Source organism: Cavia porcellus, unplaced genomic scaffold (assembly GCF_034190915.1).
Source record: "Cavia porcellus strain 051 isolate PalLab524CR breed Dunkin Hartley unplaced genomic scaffold, mCavPor4.1 scaffold_7, whole genome shotgun sequence".
Lineage (NCBI taxonomy): Eukaryota > Metazoa > Chordata > Mammalia > Rodentia > Caviidae > Cavia > Cavia porcellus.
This window is the reverse complement of record NW_026947490.1, coordinates 95,824,541-95,844,722: the sequence shown is the minus strand read 5'-3', so window position 1 is coordinate 95,844,722 and position 20,182 is coordinate 95,824,541. Positions and strand designations below refer to the sequence as shown.

General features: G+C 47.9%; 1 protein-coding gene and 1 long non-coding RNA gene across 2 annotated transcripts; one reads left to right on the top strand and one right to left on the bottom strand.

Moving 5' to 3' along the window:
• Positions 1 to 3,222: 3,222 nt before the first annotated feature.
• Positions 3,223 to 14,216, top strand: Scml4 (Scm polycomb group protein like 4). The gene is given in 6 exon segments (XM_003466011.3): positions 3,223 to 3,380; positions 3,383 to 3,451; positions 3,454 to 3,485; positions 6,796 to 6,808; positions 12,040 to 12,167; positions 13,850 to 14,216. Coding segments are annotated over 6 exon segments (510 nt in total). The 5' UTR covers positions 3,223 to 3,238; the 3' UTR covers positions 13,976 to 14,216.
• On the bottom strand, positions 10,604 to 19,964 carry LOC134477066 (uncharacterized). The gene is made up of 3 exons (XR_010048984.1): positions 19,736 to 19,964; positions 12,728 to 19,543; positions 10,604 to 12,588 (listed from the first exon to the last, which is right to left on the bottom strand). It is a non-coding gene; the product is annotated as an uncharacterized LOC134477066 (long non-coding RNA).
• Between the last annotated feature and the right edge of the window lie 218 nt (positions 19,965 to 20,182).

Here is a 20,182-nt window from a genome sequence, read left to right as displayed (position 1 = left end):
ACAGAAATCTTGAAAGTGTTCACAGCCTCTAGTCTGCAAAACTAGACTTCTGCCAACGTCTTTTTTAAGCAGCTTTTTGAGATTCACAGATCATACACTTTACTCATTTAAAGATTTGATTCAGAAGCATTTCCCATATTCAGAGAGACATGCAGTCACTAACCCAGTCACTTGCAGAATATTTTCATCACTTTAAAACCCTCATCCTCTTTAGCTATCATCTGCCCATCCCTGGCATGCCCTAAGCAACCACTAATTTCCTTTTTTGTCTCTAAAGATTTGCCTATCCTGAAAATTTCACATAAATGGAATCATTTAATATCTTTTAATGATCTTTTGTGGTTGGCCTCTTTCTTTTCACATGGTATTTCAAGGTCCACTCACACTGCAGCGTGCATTGGTCAGCACTCTCCTCTTTTTCATGCTCAAATATTCCATTGTGTCGATATACTGCATTTTCAAAAAATGAGTTCATCGGTTGATAACCAGTTAAGTTTTTCCATTTGGCAACTATGAATAATGCTGCTGTAAACATCCGTGTGCAAGTTTTTGTATAAATATATTTTATTTCCTTCTTTCTTTCTTTTTTGAATGTAGACTCAGGAGTGAGATTGCTGGGTCCCTTGGTATTCCTACCTTAACTGTTTTAGGACGTACTAGACACTTTTCCAAAGTAGCTGCACCATTTTATAGTCCCACTAGCAGGGTATGAGAATTCTTATTTCTCTACAACATTGCAACACTTGTTTTTATCTGACTTTTCATGATAATAATCCTAGTGGGTGTCAAACAGTGCCCACACTATGTTTTTTTATTTCATTTGACTAATGATGTAAAATGTCTTTCAAATGCTTATGGATGTATATATATAAATATTTTAAATGTCTATCCAAGTCCTCTGTCCAATTTCTTTTCATTGTTGAGTTGTAGTACTGTTTAATATACTCTAGATGGAAGCCCATTATCATGTATATAATTTTGCAAATATTTCCTGCCAATTTGCAAATTGTCTTTCACTTTCCTGATGGCATTCTTCGAAGCACAAAAGTTGTCAATTCTGAGGAAGTTCAATTTTTCTGTTTTTCTTTGGTTGCTCATATTTCTGGTATCAAATCTAAGAATACCTTGCCAAATCCAAAGTCATAAAAATTTATCCACTATATTTTTTTCTAAGAGTTTGTGGATTTTGATTGATATTTAGGTTTTTAATAATTTTGATTTGGAGCTGGGCGTGGTGGCTCATGCCTGTAATCCCAGCCCTCGGGAGGCTGAGGCAGGAGGATCATTGCAAGTTCGAGACTAGCCTGGGCTACAAAACGAACTCAAGGTCAGCCTGAACCGTATAGCGAGACCCTGTCTCAAAAAGACAAAAAAAAATTTTTTTTAATTTGATTTGTGTGTATGACAGAAGCAAGGCTTTATCTTCATTTTTCATAGGGACATTTGGTTGTCCCAGTGTGTCTCTCTTTCCTTCGCTCTATCTCCTTCCTTCTCTCCCTTTCTCTATTTTTTTTTTTAAATAATACTGCGTCTTGGACACTGGGGCTTCACACTGAGCTACATCAGCAGCCCTTTTTCAAAATTATGAGATAGTGTCTTTCTAAGTTGTTAAATTGCCCAGGTGGGAATCGAACTTACAATCAAGAAGTGGGAGTATTCTTTTTTTATGATTGTTTCAGCTCTTCTATATCCTTTGTAATTCCATATGAGTTTTAGAATCTGCTTGTTAATTTCTTCAAACAAATCAGCTAAGATTCTGACAGATTTTTCTCTAATGATAGTACAGTTTGGGTATACTGCCATCTTAGTAACATGTTTCTTTTTGCATTTTGCTGTATGTCTTAGTTACTTTTCTCATTGCTGAGACAAAATATCCAACACCCACAGTTAAAGGAAAAGTTTATTTAGCTCACAGTTTGTGGTGGTTTCAGTCCACAATCAGCTGGCTCCACGGCAGGGTAGTACATGGCAGACGGGCAACAGTTCATGGTGGTGGAACACAGCAAAAGCAACAACAGAACCTTAACATCATCTTTCAGCCCCTTTCATATCCTATTCAGGCAGCTGGGATTAGGGCGGTACCTTTTTCACTGTGGCCTGATCCAGCCGTCACCCACCCCTAGTCACAGCGCCCCGAATCCCAGCATTGCATTACAAGTCAGTCACACACTCTAGAGTCAGGCACCTCTGAACACGGCCCATCTAAAACTGCGTGAGGCTCTGGGGGGACATCCAGATCCAAACCATAACACTATACTTCTTAAAACTTCTTTCAATAGTGTTTAAAGCTTTTCAGAGTATAAGTTTGAATTTCTTTTGTTTAATTTGTTAACTACTTAATCTTTTTTACTGCTATTGTAAGTAGAATTGTTTTTAATTTCTTTTTCAAATTACTCAATGCAAGTGTATAGAAATACAACTGATTGTTTTGCTTATTGATTATTATCTAGCAACTTTCTGAACTAATTCATTAGTACCCATGATTTCTTAGGATTTGGGATGTATAAGAGATCCTGGGTTTTTTTTTCCTCTTATCTAATTGTTTTCTCTTGTTTCTGATATTAGAGAACAGCATCCAATCTTTCATCATTAACTGTGATGTTAGCTGTTGCAGTTGTACAGTTAAGAAAGTGCCTTCTGGGGGCTGGGGATTTAGCTCAGCGGCATAAGCGCCTGCCTTGCAAGCAGGCAGTCGTGAGTTTGATACCCGGTACCGATAAAAAGGAAAAAAGACAAAAAAAAAAAAAAAAAAAAAAAAAGAAAGTGCCTTCTAGTCCTGATACATTGAGGGATTTTATCATGAGAAGACACAGGATTTTGTTGAAAGTTTTTCTGCATCTCATGTAGTCTTTTTATCCTGTCAATATAGTGTATTACATTAATTTATTTTTGGATATTAAGCTAATTTTGCATTCCTGGGCCAGAGGAGGGAAGTACTGGTGTTGGACAAGATAGAAGAGTGCCAGGAGATTGTGACACACCAGCAGAGACCGCAGCAGGGCCACTGAGGGGGAAATGTTTGGGTTTCAGGTCTAAGTCATCAGTAGCCAAGATAGTGACTTTTTCTTTTAACCACGGAGGTACTTGTCTCCCAGTTCCTATTAAAGGTGCTTTAACTGGGGAGGCAGATGCTTCAGTCTGCTGATTCCCCGAACTGCAGCCTGACCTCTGCTCGTGCACGGCCTTCTTCCTTAGCCAAGACAGTCACTATAGAAGTGTGCCTGGGGAGCCCCACAGCATGAACTGCTACAGCATGGACCCCCGTTCCACCACCTGTCAGCACGAGGGTTCTTGGCCTCCTTCCTCACTGTACTGCAAGAAGCTGAGCTCTGGAGACTTCCGTCTCGGGGGAGGCTCTGCTGCCACCACCAGTGTTCCACAGGTGCCCCCATGTGCTCTGGAGGCTCCTCAGCACCTGGACTGAGGCCCCCAGCCTCCAGCCCCAAGGGAAATGGAATTCTCTGGAAGGAAACAGATGTGGAAATGTAACACATGCCTTGGCCCCCTGTGACTTCTCTCCTGCACTCACCCTGGGAACACAGCAAGGGGAGGAGGGCATGGCTGCCTGAACATGGACCACCAAGGGGCCAGAGGTTTCCACAGACTCTGTTATGAATTTGTGCTGTTTTTGGAGCCAATTAATCTCAATTTTGACCATGGACAAAGCAAACAGGAAACTAGGGTAGTCTGAGCTGTAGGTAGCATCAGTAGACTCCAGAATGGGCACTGGCTCAGATGTCATAGAAGTTTTTGTTTAAGAGTCCATCGTAGGTGTTCCTAGTTGCTAGGTGTGTCCCAATGCAAGGACCCAGGCCTCACCCATCTTGAGGCAGTACCATCCTCTGTCACATCATGCCTCATGCATCTAGTGGATAAAAGGGGACAGAAGAAGTGGAGAAGCCCACATAGAGAAGGTACACACGCTTCCCTGGAGCCAGGCAGGGACACTCATGCATTCACTTGCATTCCATTGGCAAGAGCTGGTCATTTGTCACTCCTAACTGTGAGGAAGTCTGGGAGCTGTAGCTCTGTGCTGAGGAAAAAGAGGAACCAGACTTTGGTAAAGAACCCTGTGAAGACACAAACAAAAGTATAAACCCTAAAATGATATTTCTCAAGGTACTTCTGTGTCACCTACTGCAGAATGCAACATAGGGAAGTACTTGGACCAACATAGGGATAACTCGGGGGGCCTTTCTGATGGGTGATTTCCAAAACCATCTTTAAGCTTCAGTATTTCATTCATGAACAGAGCTGATGGCAGATTGGATCATCTCACGGCTGTTATCCTGGGCAGGAATCCTGGATCTGCTCTTCCTAACAGGGTGGCCCCTCGCAAGTCCAACTTCTCTGTGCCTCAGTTTGTCATCTGTGAAGTTGCAATGATGATAATACCACCCTACTGCATAGGATTATGGGGAGGATTAAAGACGTTCGTACATATATTTAGTACAAGGCCTACGTATAGTTAAGAGCTCAATGCATGTTCATAGTCACCGATCCCATACACGCATCTTTCAGTGAATCACAGCCCCATCGACTCTGCAGCCCATAGCTACTTACAAAAGGAGTCCCCAGATCAAGGAGTCAGGCATCCAGCCTCTCTGTAGCAGCCCCTGGGGTGGCTGTATCTTCTGGCCATGGATCTCCTGCCATGAGCCACACTGAAGAGTTCTTTGTGTGATGCAAGGTGCTCCACACGGTCCTGTCAGAGAACTCATCCACCCCAGATGAGCACAGCCCCGGCGGGCCCAGCTGGCCAGAATGGAGAGGGGAGCGGGCCGTGAGGCACAGGTGGCTCTGAGGGACAGAGCAGTGGGGGCTCTCGTCAAGCACAGAGGTGTCACGCAGATCACTCCCCAGCACTGTCACCCAGGGCCACTGACTGAGCAGAGGATTTAAGTAGGCCGAGCCCCATTTTCCAAAGAAGAGAAACATCATTTCATTTGGTTCCAAGAAAGAAGGGGTCAGATCTGGCAGGCACCAATATCTTCAAGAGGGGCAGCATTTACTTCATAGGTGTGTCCCCAGAGGGAGCATAAAATTGGCACAGTGGAGTGGTCACTAAGAAGGCACTGTCTCTGTGGCCTCACAGTGTCCCTGGCTGTCAAAACCTTCATCCTGGTGTCCTGCTGCCTTTTAAATGTCCCTGTCTCTCTCCCTCTTCTCCTCAACTCAATTCCAATTTTTCTCAGGGTGACAGTCACAGGACACTGCAGTGCTTGAAAGAAGTCCTAATCCTGAAGGTATTGCCCCTTCTTACAAAGGGGATATTTATTCGCTGTCCCATTCATGTGGGTGACATCTCAGGCCCTGCTTCTTTATGTGCAGGAGTCTAAGCAGGAGAGGGGCACGACCTGGCTGGAGAAACAGGCGTCATCTGCCCCACCCCACCTGCCTATGACACTGGGCGTCCTTCACAGGGCCTCAAGGTAGTGCCCGCCCCCAGTGCCTCAGTATCTCCTCTAGCAGGGCCTCTTGCACCTCCCTTTTACCCATGGCAGCTCTTTGTTCTCCTGAAACATAACCTCCCTGAGCAATCTGGTCAGACAGCTGCTGGAGGAGAGCCTGACCGCTGGCTCAGGACTCAGCTTTACAAAGCCCTGTCCGTGGGACCCCAGTCACACCCAGGGGAGCCCCTGAGCTCAGGACTTCGCTCTCTTGGGGTGAGATCAGAGTAACAGCCCACTGGCACCCACCTCTTTCTGCTACAAGCAAACCAATAACTGTGTCCTGAAGCTGGTTGTCTTTTTTGCAACTTAGAAAAATTAAAAAGAGCCTTACTGAAAAGCTGAACATTGAAGCTGGGCCTGTAAAATGTTGGAAATCACAGGGCCAGCCTTGGCATAAAGCTGCTGTAGGATGTAAGGGTTGAAGGGAGTCTTTGTGATACATTGGAAGCAAATGAAATTATTTGGCCTTTGCGAGGACCTAAACTATTCCATGTGCCAAAGTGTCCATTTAACAGGCGCCTTCTACAGAGTTCTGAATGAAACCGGGGTTACCGGGACGAGCCCCTCAGCCTTGCACGGTCTCAGAAGCAAGATGGGGAATAAGTGGGAAGAAAGGCGGACCGAGGTCAGGCCAAGCATCTCTGGAAGAGCTTTCCACTTCCATTTGTATTTCAATGGCCAGAGTTTAGTCACATGGCCGCTAGCAGCAAGGGAAGCTGGGAAATTTGGTTTCAATTTCAGGATTTGAATCCCTGCCCCGCAGCCTCAGCACAGGGTCTTGTTGGAGGCCTACATTAAGTTGCTTTCATTGAGCACCTACTGCAGACTGCTCTCCATACATTATTTATTATTTGTTTTAAGTTAACGTGTTTATAATTTACAATAAGAAATTGATTGCATTACATCCAATTTATAAAGCAGGATCCAGAGGTCAGACTGGGATTGAGCCAAGATTTGATTTCAGCCTCCTCTAAAGTCTGGATCTTTCAAAACTCCCCCCGGGGATCTTCCAGCTGTATGTAAAGGGTTTCCAGAGGTCCCCCTGAGGGTCTAGTGTATGGAGAAAAGTGGGTGAGCACAGACAGGATTCCAGGCTCCCTGCACCTCTCTTAAACAGGGCCTGTTCACATTTGCAGAATGCAGTTCTGTGTGTGCCTTGCTTGGCCAAAATTCGCACAGGGAAAAATTAATTGGGAAACCAGAGGATCTACTATGTGCAATTGGGTGGTGATATACTCAGTGGCTGTTACTCTGATCTCAGCTAGGACCCTGAGAGAGCTCAGTGGCTTCTTAGCCACCTGCCCGCTTGCAGCCCTACTGTGCATCCTGAAGGCCATTCAAGTCACCCTCCAGAGGCCTGTTCAAGGCACTGAAATTACATCCCGAGTCAGATCAGTTGGCAACAAGAAGCCAATCCTCTTTCAGAGGCTATGACCCAAGTCGCACACACTAGAAGAAGCCTAGAAACGGATTTTTCCCTAGAGTGCTAATCAGAATGGTCTAAAACCACAGAAGCCAGAAAATGGCACGAGGCTGCAGGCAGGAGGGGAGGTATCAGTGAGATGACAGATTTCTCAGCCACCTCCTGTCTCCTGCGGGATGCTCACCCTGGCCTCCTGCTGTCTTGATCGATCTCCCTGTCTCCCTGCCAGTGGCTCTGAAGGATTGTGCTCATGAGGCGCCTGTCCCTGGGGTTTGCCGAGGCTGTAGTGCATGCTCAGGAGCTCTTCCCTGGCTCTCACTGAAGGAAGATACAATCAGCAGGAGCTATAACGAGGCTTCAGATAGCAAGGGCTTCCTGCCTTCTGCACTGAGCCCAACAAGCTATAGAATTCCCAACCACAACTCTTGGCTCAGGACTCAGAATCCAGGAACAAAATAAATCTGACATTGTTATCATAACCCAAATGCTTCCTGTGGCTTGGCTTTTGCCTTGGTGGGGTATGGCACTGAGTGACAGCTAGAAAAAGAATGGGGACAGTGCTCTTGGGGTGCAGAGAGGCATGAGACTCACTCATGCTAGGGACGGGAGAGTTTGAGTGGGGACAGTGAGGGAAGCTCAGCTGGACGATTTGGGACCCATGTCCAGCAGATCACACCAAGCCTCTAGTAACCATAAACCGGATTATTCTGAGCAGGGAGGAGCTGATGGCTGTGGGATTTAGGAAGATGGACCTACTGGCCATTTGGGAAATAATGTATATGAAAAAGAAAGCAGTTAACGCATGGTTTCTTCTGGCTGTTCAACATTCACTGTCCTATCCCACTGAAACCTCCCAGCAGCCCAGCGTGTAGGTGGTACAGGCGAGGTACCTGACTCAGAGAAGCTGTGATCAAAAGTCCACAAATGGCTTCCTGGGCAGAAAAGGCCAGAGGCTCCTCTTCCAAGGTCTCACGATAGAGCTGCGAACCACACACACATGGACACTGTGCTCAGAGTGTGTGCAAATCCCAACAGTCAGTCAGACAGACAATGACAGCTTATTACACACACTTCATGAAAACTGGAATTCTAGCTGGAAAGCAGAAGTGTGGCAGCCGTGCGTAGCTGAGGGGGAGGTCGTGCCAGGGACAGTAGCACTGGCTGGAGCAGGCTGGGGAGAAGGAAGGGGAACCAAGCTGGCAGAGTGTGCAGCTCATAGGAGGTGGCCTTGTTTCTACAGGACCAGGTCACTTAGAGATGCCGGCCGTGGATCTGCCCTCCGTCCCTCCCCTTCAGCTCCACATCCCCTTCCAGCCAGCTCTAGCTGCCAGAGAGAGGCTGGGGGATGACAGCAGCCCAAGGGGAGCCTGCAAGGGATGGTGGGCTCCCTTTGAAGGTGTTGTCAGGCTCCAACTCTGAGCCACATACTCACGTGACTCATAAAATACTCTGAAGAATCGACAAATGATCGGCCCAATGGGCACAGAAAGAAACTGAGGCCCACTGAGAATATCTGGGCCAGGAAGCGACCAGCAGCCAGTGGTGTGTTTTACCTGTGGATGCACTGTGAAAAAGTAACTTCTTCTGCACCAGCAGCCTGTGGTGAGAATGCCCTTGGTGGGTGGGACCCCAGGGATCCTGCCCAGTGCCTCTCCTGCACCACAGAGAAGCCCGGGGATGACCCCATAGCCACGCGGCTCATGGCTTATTCGAGTCTCCCCCAACACTCCATTGTTAACTAAAGTCTCCTCTGAATTATGAATGAGCAAAGGCAATTATGTATATACTTGTGGGTATGCGTAGGACAGAGAGAGAGATTTGCACACATGGTATGAGCACTTGTGCTTTGGCAGCGACTGGGATTGCTTTTGAACATGACTCACTTTCTCTGTTTCTGCTAATGACAAGTTCAGCTTTAGAAATAAGATGTAATTATACATCCATTCACCACCGAGCTTTGTTTTGAGCGTCTCCACGGCCCTCGGAGCAGCACGACCAAGTACGAGGTTCTCCACTGGAGGACGCTGCCGTCTCTCAGGGTGGGTGGCCAGCACTTGCACGCGGTGTCCCCGCAGGAGCAGAGGTGTTCACTCTGTCGCAGCTCACCATCGACCCTTCACATCTGGCCGCGCTGACTGTGTCAGCCTGGCCCCGTGCGCCTTCCTGACACTTCTGCAGCAGCTGGGGGAGGGTGTTTCTTTCTTTGTGAGCACAGACCACTGTGCAAGCTTGGCCAGCCTGCCGTGGAAAGTTCCATTTCTTTCCTTCTGCTGTGAGTTTATGTGCTTTGGGCCAGGAGCAAGTCCCAAGGCGTGATTGGGCCTCCTGCCGCTCTGTCTTGTTTGCCGAACAGGCCCACTCAGAAGCACTCCTGAGCCCACCGCAGCGGCTGCTGCTTGTCCCGGAAAGCAGAGCGATGCCACAGCTCCAGCTGGCAGCCCGGAGCACACCTCCTGACTGTGTTCGCTGGTCTCCACAGCCATCACCCAGAGGCCTCCACCTTAGACAGCCTGCCCTGGTGGCTCTGGCTGATGAGAAAGCATTTTCCTGATCTCTCTCAAAGGACTGTAGGATCCTGCAAATGATCCTGTTAATATTCTGGTTTTTTCCCTTCCTGGAAAATAGGGAATTAGATTTGACCTCTGCTGTAATCACTCTAAAATCATTCTTGGTCCACAGACTTCCCGCCTTTGTAGTGAGAGCATCAATCACCACTCTGCTTAAAGCCCGAGCTCTGGTGGGTGGACCCTAAAGACAAATGTGATTTCCATGATTCTTCATCCTCATTTGGAGGGCAGATGTCTTCAAATGGAGTAAAATCATCTCTAGTAAGCATTGGTCAGGATTCAGGTGGCTCTGAGTGGCATTAACAGTTTCTCAGCAAAATGTCCTATGCCAAACCACCTTCTGGGGCCCTTCAAGGTCCAAGGAAAAAAAACAACGAAAATCACAGAGGAAATCCAATTCCCAACCAAACCATTATTTACTTAGGACAGACTGGGAAATTATTTACTTAAGGTATTTCTCAGCACTAATGAAGCCCTGGTACTTCTCAAGCACAAAAGAGCAGTGATTATGCAAGAAACCTATATGCCTGTCAACAGGGCAGAGGATAAAAAAAACATGGTGTCCTCACATACTGGAATACTACTCAGCCATAAAGAAGGGTAGATTTGAGTCATTTGCAGGAAAATGATTGGCTCTTGAGACCACAAGTCTAAGTAAAATAAACCAGGCACAAAAAGTTAAATATTGCATAGTTTGTCACATGAAAAACCCAAAATATAAGTAATTTCAGAAGCAAAATGAAGGGACATGATAGGGAAGAGGAAGACAGGCTTTGCGGAGACAGGAAGGGCTCTGGGGAAGAAGGACGCGGGAAGATAGAGCGGGAGATGATTGTGCTGTGTCCGTACACCACTTTCCCAAGACCGATGGAAATCTTTTTTTCTTTTTTCTAATTTTAAAAGGAAAAAAAGAATAAAAATGATAACACAGAATTTTAAAACAAAATAATAGGAGATTAACAATGGTTAATATATTGCAGAACTCCCTAGAACCCCCCAATAATAATAATAATAAATTCAAAAAATAAAAATAAAAAATAGAATTAAAGATTTCCCATACAAGGCTTCTGAGTAAATGACCTAGACTGTTTCAGCAAATCTATTGATTCACCTTATATTTACCCTACGCGGAGCCATGGAGCATTGTAATGTACGACCTCTAACCAGAAGACCATGCTTTATTTTTCACCAAACACTTCACCCAAGCCCTTTACAGAAAAGGTGTCAGTAGTTAGGAAGGCACAGGGAGAATCCTCGGGAAATTAAAATCTGGTTGCGAGTCAGAGAAAAGCCCGTAAACAGTTGGTCTACAAAGCACAGTGTAGACAGCAGCTTGGGTCAGGGTAAAAGGGGAGAGGCAGGTGATGTGCGGACAGCGAGAGAGGGCAACATTGCTCACACGGGCAGCTGGGGTTCCCCGGCTGGGACAGCCAGTGGGCATCGGTGGGAGGCAGGAGGTGCAGGTCTCCTGACAGAAGCCAGGGTGCCAGCTAAGGATGAAGACGGTGGGAGACACTGGCCTTGGGGAGACTCTGTGGCCCGCCTGACCCAGCTCAGCCGGAGGGCTGGCACTCCTGGGTTCCGGTCTTCACAGCTGCCCTCCGGCTGGAGAGTGTGGCCACGTTACTCCCGGTGTGGCCGGCTCACATTGTTAGCAGCCAGCAGCTCTGGCGGTCTCTGCCACCAAAACACTTCTCCCCCTCCTTCTAGGAAGGAAAGGTACCACGGAGACCAAAAGCAGCCCTTGATCTTGGGGTACAATGTCTGGCTAGGGGGACCCTCGGAGAGTCTGAGAGATGTGCCCAGACACAGCTGGGTCTCAAGAATGGCAGCAGCTGGTGGCAGTTCTGCGCTGGGGCAAAGAGACCTGTAGGAAACTGTCACAGGGGTTGGCGAGAGGTTCTGAGCCAAGCTTCAGCGGGGATAGAAAGGGGGGATAGGCACCCAGAGGTGTCCTCCCCAGTGCTGCAGAAGAATTAAATGTGGGGAGCAAAGAAGAGGGAGGAGGTGGACAGTGGAGGGGGGCACTGGCCCTGGGGGCAGAGGATGAGTTAGGTTAGGGTGCACACGAGAACAGGTGAGCCCTGGCCACCCCCAGCCAGCTGCTTCCTGATCCCTCCCACTCTGCCGTCCTAAGCACGTCCATCCGCTGCAAGGGAAGTGATGCTCACAGACGGTGCCCACGGAGCGGCTTGGCCAGGCGCAGGGGTGGCCCTGGGCATCTCAGGGCCATGCGAAGAGCAGAACCAGTGCTCTGATGGCCTCCGCGGGCGCCTGGGCAGTGAGTACAGTGACACACTGTCCTGCCGTGGGTTCAGACAGAGGTGGAGAACTCAGAATCAGGGCTGGTGTGGTCGAGGTGGGGATTAGCCATTCTGCAGAGGCCCAGCCTGAGACCAATAGGCACACTGCGTCTTCAGTGTCTCAGAGTGAAGCCCATGGGGCAGACAGGGCCCACGTTGGACTCCAAGGCACCAAGTGTCCCCTCACCCAGTCCTCCCCAGTCAGAAGTGGCAGGCAGCACCAGGTAGGCACCGAAGCCCAGAAACTCACCGGCCCCTCTGCTTGCTCCGTTCAGCCTCCAGCCTCCCTGCAGATGGCCAGGACGCCAGGCCACCGAGGACCAGAAACCCTGCCACCTGGACCGTGGAGGACGTGGTCCGGTTTGTGAAGGATGCTGACCCGCAGGCCCTGGGGCCGCACGTGGAGCTCTTCAGAAAGCACGTGAGCTCGCGCAGGGGCTGGCTGGGGAGCGGGTTGGGGGTGTTTCAGGATCCCCAGGTGTGGGGGTCTGGATGGATCCCTGGGGCACCCTCGAGGGAGACAGAGATGAGAAAGAGACAGATGCAGCCACAGGCGTCTCAGAACGGAACACCCACTTGATTCTGTTTATAAGGGCTATTGGTCCCATCTGTTCTCATTTTGGCCTTCATCAGGCGCGCCTGCTCTCCTGCACATCCATCCGTCTGTCTGTGCCTCCAACAGTCATTTATCGCACACCTATGTGTGCCAGGAGGGCTGGGAGACTGCCTATGCTCGGCTGCTTTGAGGACTGAATGAGAAAATGCACATAAAGCACTCGGCGTGGCGCTGGCTTGTAGATAGCCTTCTGTTAGCGGGTATTGTTACAATTACTCGGGCAATTCTGAAATATATTAAAGATGGTAAGGGAACAAAAATGAAGGTAAGAATTAATATTTTATCTCCAAGCTTACTCTATTAGTTCCACGTTGCTACTGTAAATTACCACAAACATAATGGCTTTAAAAACACAAATTTCTCACCTTACAGTTTGTAGGTCAGGGCCTGACCGGGGTCTCCCTGGACTGCGACCAGGTGTCGGTCAGCAGGACTGTGTTCCTTCTTGGATGTTCTGGGAAGGATCTGTTTCCCGTCCTTGGCCAGCTCCAACACAACACATTCCTTGTGTTCCCCCTGAGCTCAGTTTTCAAGCCAGGGACATCTAGTAAAACCCCCTGGAGGCTGCCTCTCTGGGGATCCTGTCTTCTGACTTTCCTCTACTTTTAAGGACCCTTCAGCTCTCCCCATAATCCTTGTTTAATCTCCCTACTTCGAAGTCAGCTGACCAGCACCCTGAATCCTAGCCTGACTTCCGCTTTACCAAGTCCCCTAACCAAGTCACACAAAGTTCAGGGATTAAGATGTAGTCATCTCGGAGGAAGGGGAAGGGACATTAATTATTCTGCCTGTCACCAGACCAATTTCCCCACCTCTCTGTTCCTCATTTTACTTGGTAATTCAGATCCAGGGCGGACCTTCTAATTCAACACTCACATTTTGTTAGGCACACTTTAAACACTGCCTGACAGTGGGGGCTGTGTGTAGGCAGATTGGCCAGGGGCAGTCTGGCTTTCTTCCCAGGGTGATAGGAGATGGTGGGGGTCCACAAGGTAGGGTAAAGAAGGGTCATCAGGAAATGAGGCTCCTGAGGGGGACCCACAGATGGGCTCCCCCGACCCCTGTCACTTTACCAAGGGTGTAGAAAGTCAGCCATGCTGAGCAGGCACTCCATCAGTATTGGATGGAGGGATGGAGGGATGGATGGATGGATGGATGAATGAATGGATGGCGGGAGTGGCTGGTGAGCTCAGTGATGCGAGTTCCCTGTATCTCTTCTCCCAACCTGAAAAATAACGTTTGTTGAGTGAAGAAGACAGCCTGGCTAGCTTCATGAATCCTATAGCCCCTGTGTGGGTAACAAATATCATAGATGGGATACTGGGAACAGAGCTGGGGGGGAGCACAGGGTACTAGTTTACTTTAACTTTTTGCAAAAGGAGATCTTGCCCTCAGGCCCAGAGAATATGTGGGGAGCACTGTGCACCTTAGCCACGTTTTGACTGTTCTAATCATTTTCTGGGCCTTTTCTGATCCTGTTCCACCAGGAGATCGATGGCAATGCTCTTTTGTTGCTGAAAAGTGACATGATCATGAAGTACCTGGGCCTGAAGCTGGGACCTGCCCTGAAACTCTGTTACCACATTGACAAGCTGAAGCAAGCCAAGTTCTGAAATGATCTGAATGACAGACGCCAAACCCAAGAGAACAGACCTCAAGATTAACCTCTACCTTACCAGCATCCCGCTAACATCACCAAGCAGATTCGCCCCTCACACTCGCAGAGACTTGGCCTTTTTATAAAACATGTGTACCTTTGCCTTTTCATTCAGTATACTTTTTTCGAAAGGCTTGTATGTGTCACTGACCTGCCCAAAAAAATTACAAAAAAAACCACCTCTGTTATTGTTGACACTCTTGGTGTGTTGGGTGTTCCTGGGATGGGTGCTTTTGTCTAAGGAGGCACAGGGGTATGAATGCTTTTGCCCGAGGTGAGCCCTGGAGGGTCCAAAGGCTGTAAGAAAAGCTTTGTCCATGAGGATGGTGCAGGGACAGCACAGCACAGCACCCCTGCCTCTCCTCTGACCTGGGGACCTTTCCGTATGAGCCTTGCTGGACTCAGCTTGGAAGCTGACCTCTGAGGATGACTCCCTCACCTTCACTATCCGGAAAACTTGATTTTCTTTTTTTTCTCTAAAAGGAAGGAGGGGAGGAGGCAGATCCTTTCTATCCCTAGTTACCTGAAGTACTGCGTTGCTCCACTGGAGGGCAGATTGCTAATGAAATCTCACTACCACTGAGTGCAGTCGCTTGCTTGCTTCTTCTGAACTGGGTGGCTGGGCTGGGGTTTCCAGGAACACGGTCCAGTTTACACCAAAATAGGGAATTTACTCCGAGGTCAGCAATGCACACTGCAGCTCTGGGAGGAACTACCCCCTAGAGGGTCCACGCTCCTATCCAGTCGTTAGCTACTGACAGACAGGCAGCAAAGGCATGAGCTGGGAGGCGTGCACAGCCCAGATGGGCCTTGGGATGCCTTCCTTGTCAGAGCCCTCACTGTGGCATCCAGGCGTTGGCACACTTAAGATCGTAGTGACATTTCGCCGTGGGTGTTTCTTGTAAAAAGAAAAATGTCTCGACTAAGCTTCGAAATGGGAGAGTTCTGATTTCTAATTACATTGCTGGATTCTGTATTTGTATCTGTGGCTAATTTTTCTAGTTCTCCACAAATACACAGACATGCTATTATTGGGTTTAATTCAATTTACAAATAGGTTTCCTTCCTCACCATGGAGTAATAGAAAAAAATTGATTTTCTACTCCATCACAGCTGTGTCCAGAGAAGTATAATGAACCCACAATTTACTAGGCAGGAAGACAGCCTCTTCTCTGCTAGTCTCTCTCTCTCTCTTTCTTTCTTCTTTTCCTCTCTTTATTCTTTCTTTATTCCCCCTGAAAGGAAACATAGCTTCACAATAAATACGCCTTTGATGTTCTTTTTCTTAAAAAAATACCTGCAGAGTCAGAGAGGAGACCTTGTCATCTAAGGGATGGTGAGGGACGCTGATAGCCCAGGATCTCCACTGGCCCAAACATGACTTAGAAAAGGGCCCGCTGGGCAGGGGCTATATCTCAGCGGCACAGTGCCTGCCTGCAAGCACAAGCTCGAGAGTTTGATTCTGGTACCAAAAAAAGACAGAAAAAGCTCAGCTTCCTCCAGGATGCAGCCTGAAGGGGGTCTTAGCGGGCAAGCGGAACTGGATGAGATCTCACGTTCCCCTGACCGCTGGCCAGCTGCCCTTTGTGGAGCATGACCCGCATGGCCTTGAGGGCAGCCCTGGGTGGGTCTGCATAGCAAGCCTCTGTAAATCAATTTAAATGAAGACCATAAGACACATTCCACACTGTGCTACTGGGCCCACTTTGAGGAGCAGCACTGAAGAAAACACTTGATAACAGAATGTTTTGGACCCAAAAATGGTGGCTGATTTAGACTGTGACAGAGAAGGGAAAGAAGAGAGGTCCCAAACTTGTCACTGAACTGAGCTTGAGTGGGGTGCTATAGGGCAAAAAGTCTGTTGACTTCAATCAGCACAGGCAAAACTAACTTGAGTCAGACAGAATCTTCAAATGTTAAAGTGATGAACAGACTCTGTCCCTCAAAGGTTAGTTACTGCTGGGAGCTCCCTAATGCTCTAGACTTGGATAATTCCCCCCAGAAGGTCCGGCAGCTTACCTATTCAGAACTGCCTGCCTGAAAACAGAGTGATCATCTGGTAACCTGAATGGTTGTTATGAAGATAAGCTATATGCAGTATAACAACCATTGCTAAATTCCTACCTTCTTGTTTTGAAAACTTATATAGCTATTGTTGGGTTTATTATTGTCATTTTGCTTTTGTTGGGTTTTTTTTTTTTTTTTTTTTTGGTGTGTTTGTTTCTTGGTTTTTCTGTTTTTTCTTTAGAAAGAAAGAAAGCAAGCAAACAGTGCGATCCAGAAAGATTCCTCGGCAGCCTAGGCGCTCCTCTCCTTGATTTTGGCTCGTCCCTTGCTGCGGTGCATCCTCCTCCACCAGCAAGTGCCACCTTTAATGACTTGCAGCCTTAAGCTTTCTTTTTCTTTTCAAAATGTCCAGTGACCCTCACCAGCGCCTCCCTGGCTACAAACACATAAACCATGGTGCCCCAAATAAAATCAGCCCCAGGCCATGCCTGGGGTGATTTTCCAGGGAGAGTCCTGTTCCTGTGTCAAGCCTAGGAGAAAACTGGCACGGCACCCTGTGCAGTTGCTGCCACCCAGGTGCTGTCCCATCCAAGTGGAGCTTTAAGCAGGCCAGATTGCTGAAGCCTTGGTATTTAAGGTTTGACTTTTAAAAAATCTCACTGCTTTTAAACTGAATGCTGCCATAAGGGAGAATAACCTGGAGAGGAAATGCCTCTTGCTTGTTTTTGTATTGAAATGCAATTAGCTGACCAAATGATTGTAGCTATACTGCAATTATAATTAATTTTCATCCCTCTCAAAAATCTTGTCAAACCAGGCAGTTAAAAGAGCTTTTCAAATGTAGAACATGCCAAACCATTGCCTCCGAAGCAGACCTTAAAGGGTCAGGCCAGGGGGTCATGGTGGCCCAGATGAGAGCTACTTGAGGGCCTCACACTTGACAGATAGGGTGCTTGTTATTCCATTGTGGTAGCTTGGTTTCAGGTTGTAATGAATAATGATACTGTTTTGCATAATTTCAAATTAAAGTGTGTGCGTTCATGTTCTAAACATTTCCAATTACATTTGTACGTTAAACACTTGAAAAGAAATCAAGAGACAATTCTATTGCCTAAGGCATTTTGAATATTTTATGAAGCACATTATTTCCTTTGTGAAGACCTTAGGTAAAAGAGGGGGGGTGGGTGTGAGTGTGTGTATGTGGCCTTGGAAAGGTCTCGGCAGCAAGGTGGGAGGCATTTGTTTGGTTTAAAATGCTAGTGGCCTTTGTCTCCAGGTCCCAGTCCCTTGTCACCCACTGGCTGTGACTGCTAGCAGTGCCCTTTTAGGCAAGCAAGGTATGCCCTACAGGCGGCTGGGTTACCACAAGGGCTCTGGGGTTCTGGGCCCGTTCCCTCAGGAACTGGACATTTCAAACTGGACAGTTCACCCGGGACAGAAAAAAGACATCTGTAGAGCTCCAGGCGGGCTGCAGTTCCTAAGCCCTTGCTTGTTCAGAGCACCCCAGGGAGGATACCAGGCCCCGCCCTCTCCCTTTAGCAGGGCTACAAGGTTTTTCTTCTCAGCAGGAAAGCAGGAGTGAAGATTAAACTTAGGAAGGAGTACTGGGTTGGGTTTGGTTTCCTCGAGAGAAAAAGGAGAACAAAATCTAACATTTCTTAAGGGGGAAAAAAAAAATCAAAGAACAACTATTCTAACAGTCCTGACCCAGGATGTGGCATTGACCTGTGTCTGTGTTTATGTATGGAGTATCTTATTTTTCTAATTAAAATTATTTTTTAAATTAGCCTTTGAGATTTTTTTTAAGAAGAATTTTTGTCAAATCCTGGGGGAAAATTAGAAATGCCAGAAGTGACTGGGGACTTGAATTTAGTCATTGACAGAAAGCCCTGAAGGATGGAAATATCCTGCTCTCTTTCTAAAGCTATGGCCAGATCTTCGCAAGCATACGCGGCAGGCGTGCCCACTCCCCAGCATGGAGGCTCCTTTCCAACTGTCCTCCAGGGGCTACAGGAGGAAGGGGTGTGCATCACTTTTGTCTAAACCTCAGTAACAAGACACAGAACTGGGTAGAGGCTGATTGTTTTTTAAGCTGCTATACTGTGTTGAGGTGGGTGCAAACCTGTGCTGGGACCAATTTGCTTTTTTTTTTTTTTAATTATAAACACACTGTAAAGACCAAACACTCGCCTGCCTCTCCTGTGGTCTTGCCATGTGCTTTAAACCCTCACCCCATTTCTGGCATGAGAGGACCACACTGAGTACCCCAAGAGGAGCCCAGCAGATGGTCAAAGACGTGCCTGGTTCCATCTTGTGAAATTTAAGTGGGCAGCCGTATCTGCCCATCCTGGGCTTGCTGTGGTGCACAGGGCTCTGGGGCCTTGGTTTCCGGGGTGCCACCTCCCTCCCAGGCTGTCCTAGTCCAAGGCGATCCCTTCACGGACAATTGGAGGCTGGATGTTTGGAAATCTAGCATTTGCTTGAAGGAGGATCACTCTTATTCATTGCCACCAGTTAAAGATTATGGAGACATGTCTGCTAACAATTTGCTTTGTGTAATTTGTTCTAATGCTAATAAGCACCAGCTGGGACACTTCCTGTGGTAAATTCCTGTGTGGTTACAGTGGTATCATCACACATGGGCTTCACCAAAATGTTGTGCTTGAGAAGAACACTCCCTCCCGCTCTTTTGGGCTCCAGGAAATGCCCCTCACCAAGAAAGCAAAAGCAGCGTTTTTAGAAAAGGGTTCACTTTCCTTCATTCTGATCTCCCAAGCAGAGGCCTAGACCTGCATGCTTAAAATCTACACCACGAACCCGGGGTTCCTGGCAAGCGTAGCGTGGAATCTGACTTTCTCTGGGGGCGAAGATGGCAGGTGGAGCTTAAGAACAAGGCTTTCCTCCAGGTCAGGCAAGTGTGGATGGGAGCAGACACCTCCTACGCCAAGACTGGCTCAGGAATCTGTTACTCAACACTGGCGGCCAGTGCAGGAAGAGCGACATCTTTGTGTCCAGAGTCTCAAGGTGGCACTCGATTTGCTCTTGCCACACCCTGTCCCGCAGCTCTACCGTGTGGCCTGAGCCTTCCAGTGATTCTACACGTTCCATACTTGTTGCAAGACCAACAGACACATGCTTCCTTTCATCTGACTTTGGGATACACCCAAAACCTCGCTTCTCTAAAGAGCTCACTGGAGAACAGGAAACCCTCATACGTGTCATTCTACAATACTGCAGCCAGAGGCTGTCTTCATCAGCGACGGGACCCTCAAATCTCACATGGGCTCGGCCTGACCCTCTTCCTCCCCTGCTGTTGCCTCCCTTGGGAAGTGACTTTTTTTCCTACTGGGCAGCTGTGGTTGGGAAAAAGTTACTTCTCACACAAATATCTGTGAATCAGCCGGAGTGGAGACAACACCGTTTCCGAAATATTCCTCTCTTCAACAGAGCTCATCCTTGCAACCCACACTCTCAGCTGGGGACACTGGGGAGTGAACACCAGTGACAGCCAGGCAGCCTGTAAGCACACAGAGGAGGCAGGTCATAGTGTTAGCAGCTTTTTAGCAGAGAATCTAGAGATTCTCTCTAGATTGTTTAGGAACAAAGACCTAGACAATGCATGCAAAAAGGGTAGTGAAGATTTACTTTTTTTGGCAATGGAAAAGAAATATGCTCTGCAGAGCGACAGCTGGCCCGTAAACAGACTCACCGCGCCACCAGGAAAATGGCAGTGCTCTTTTATGCGAAATGCCTACATCGCTTCTCCTCATGCAAACAGGCATTTGGGACGTTGTCTCCTCAGAAACTCGCTTGGCCTTGTGTACTCTCGAAGGCCTGCTTCGTTTTGCATCAGATGTAAATGAAGAACGGAACACGGTATCACAGACTCGGTGCAAATCTGCAGGCATTCTGGGGAGGTGGGGGCGGGGCGGGTTGTCTGTGTCCTGCGCATGCGCCTTGGGCCTCTGCTCGCCGCTCTGTTGCATCCAGCCTTCATCGTCCTAATACAATGGCCTGGGGTCCATCGGGTCTCTCTTGAAAAAACCTAGTAAAATTTCGGTAGCTTCTCCAAAAGGCAAAACAAATAAATACAGGAGTGCCCTGGGATGATTTTCAACATAGTTGGAAATCTGACCGTGGTCACACGTAGGTGATT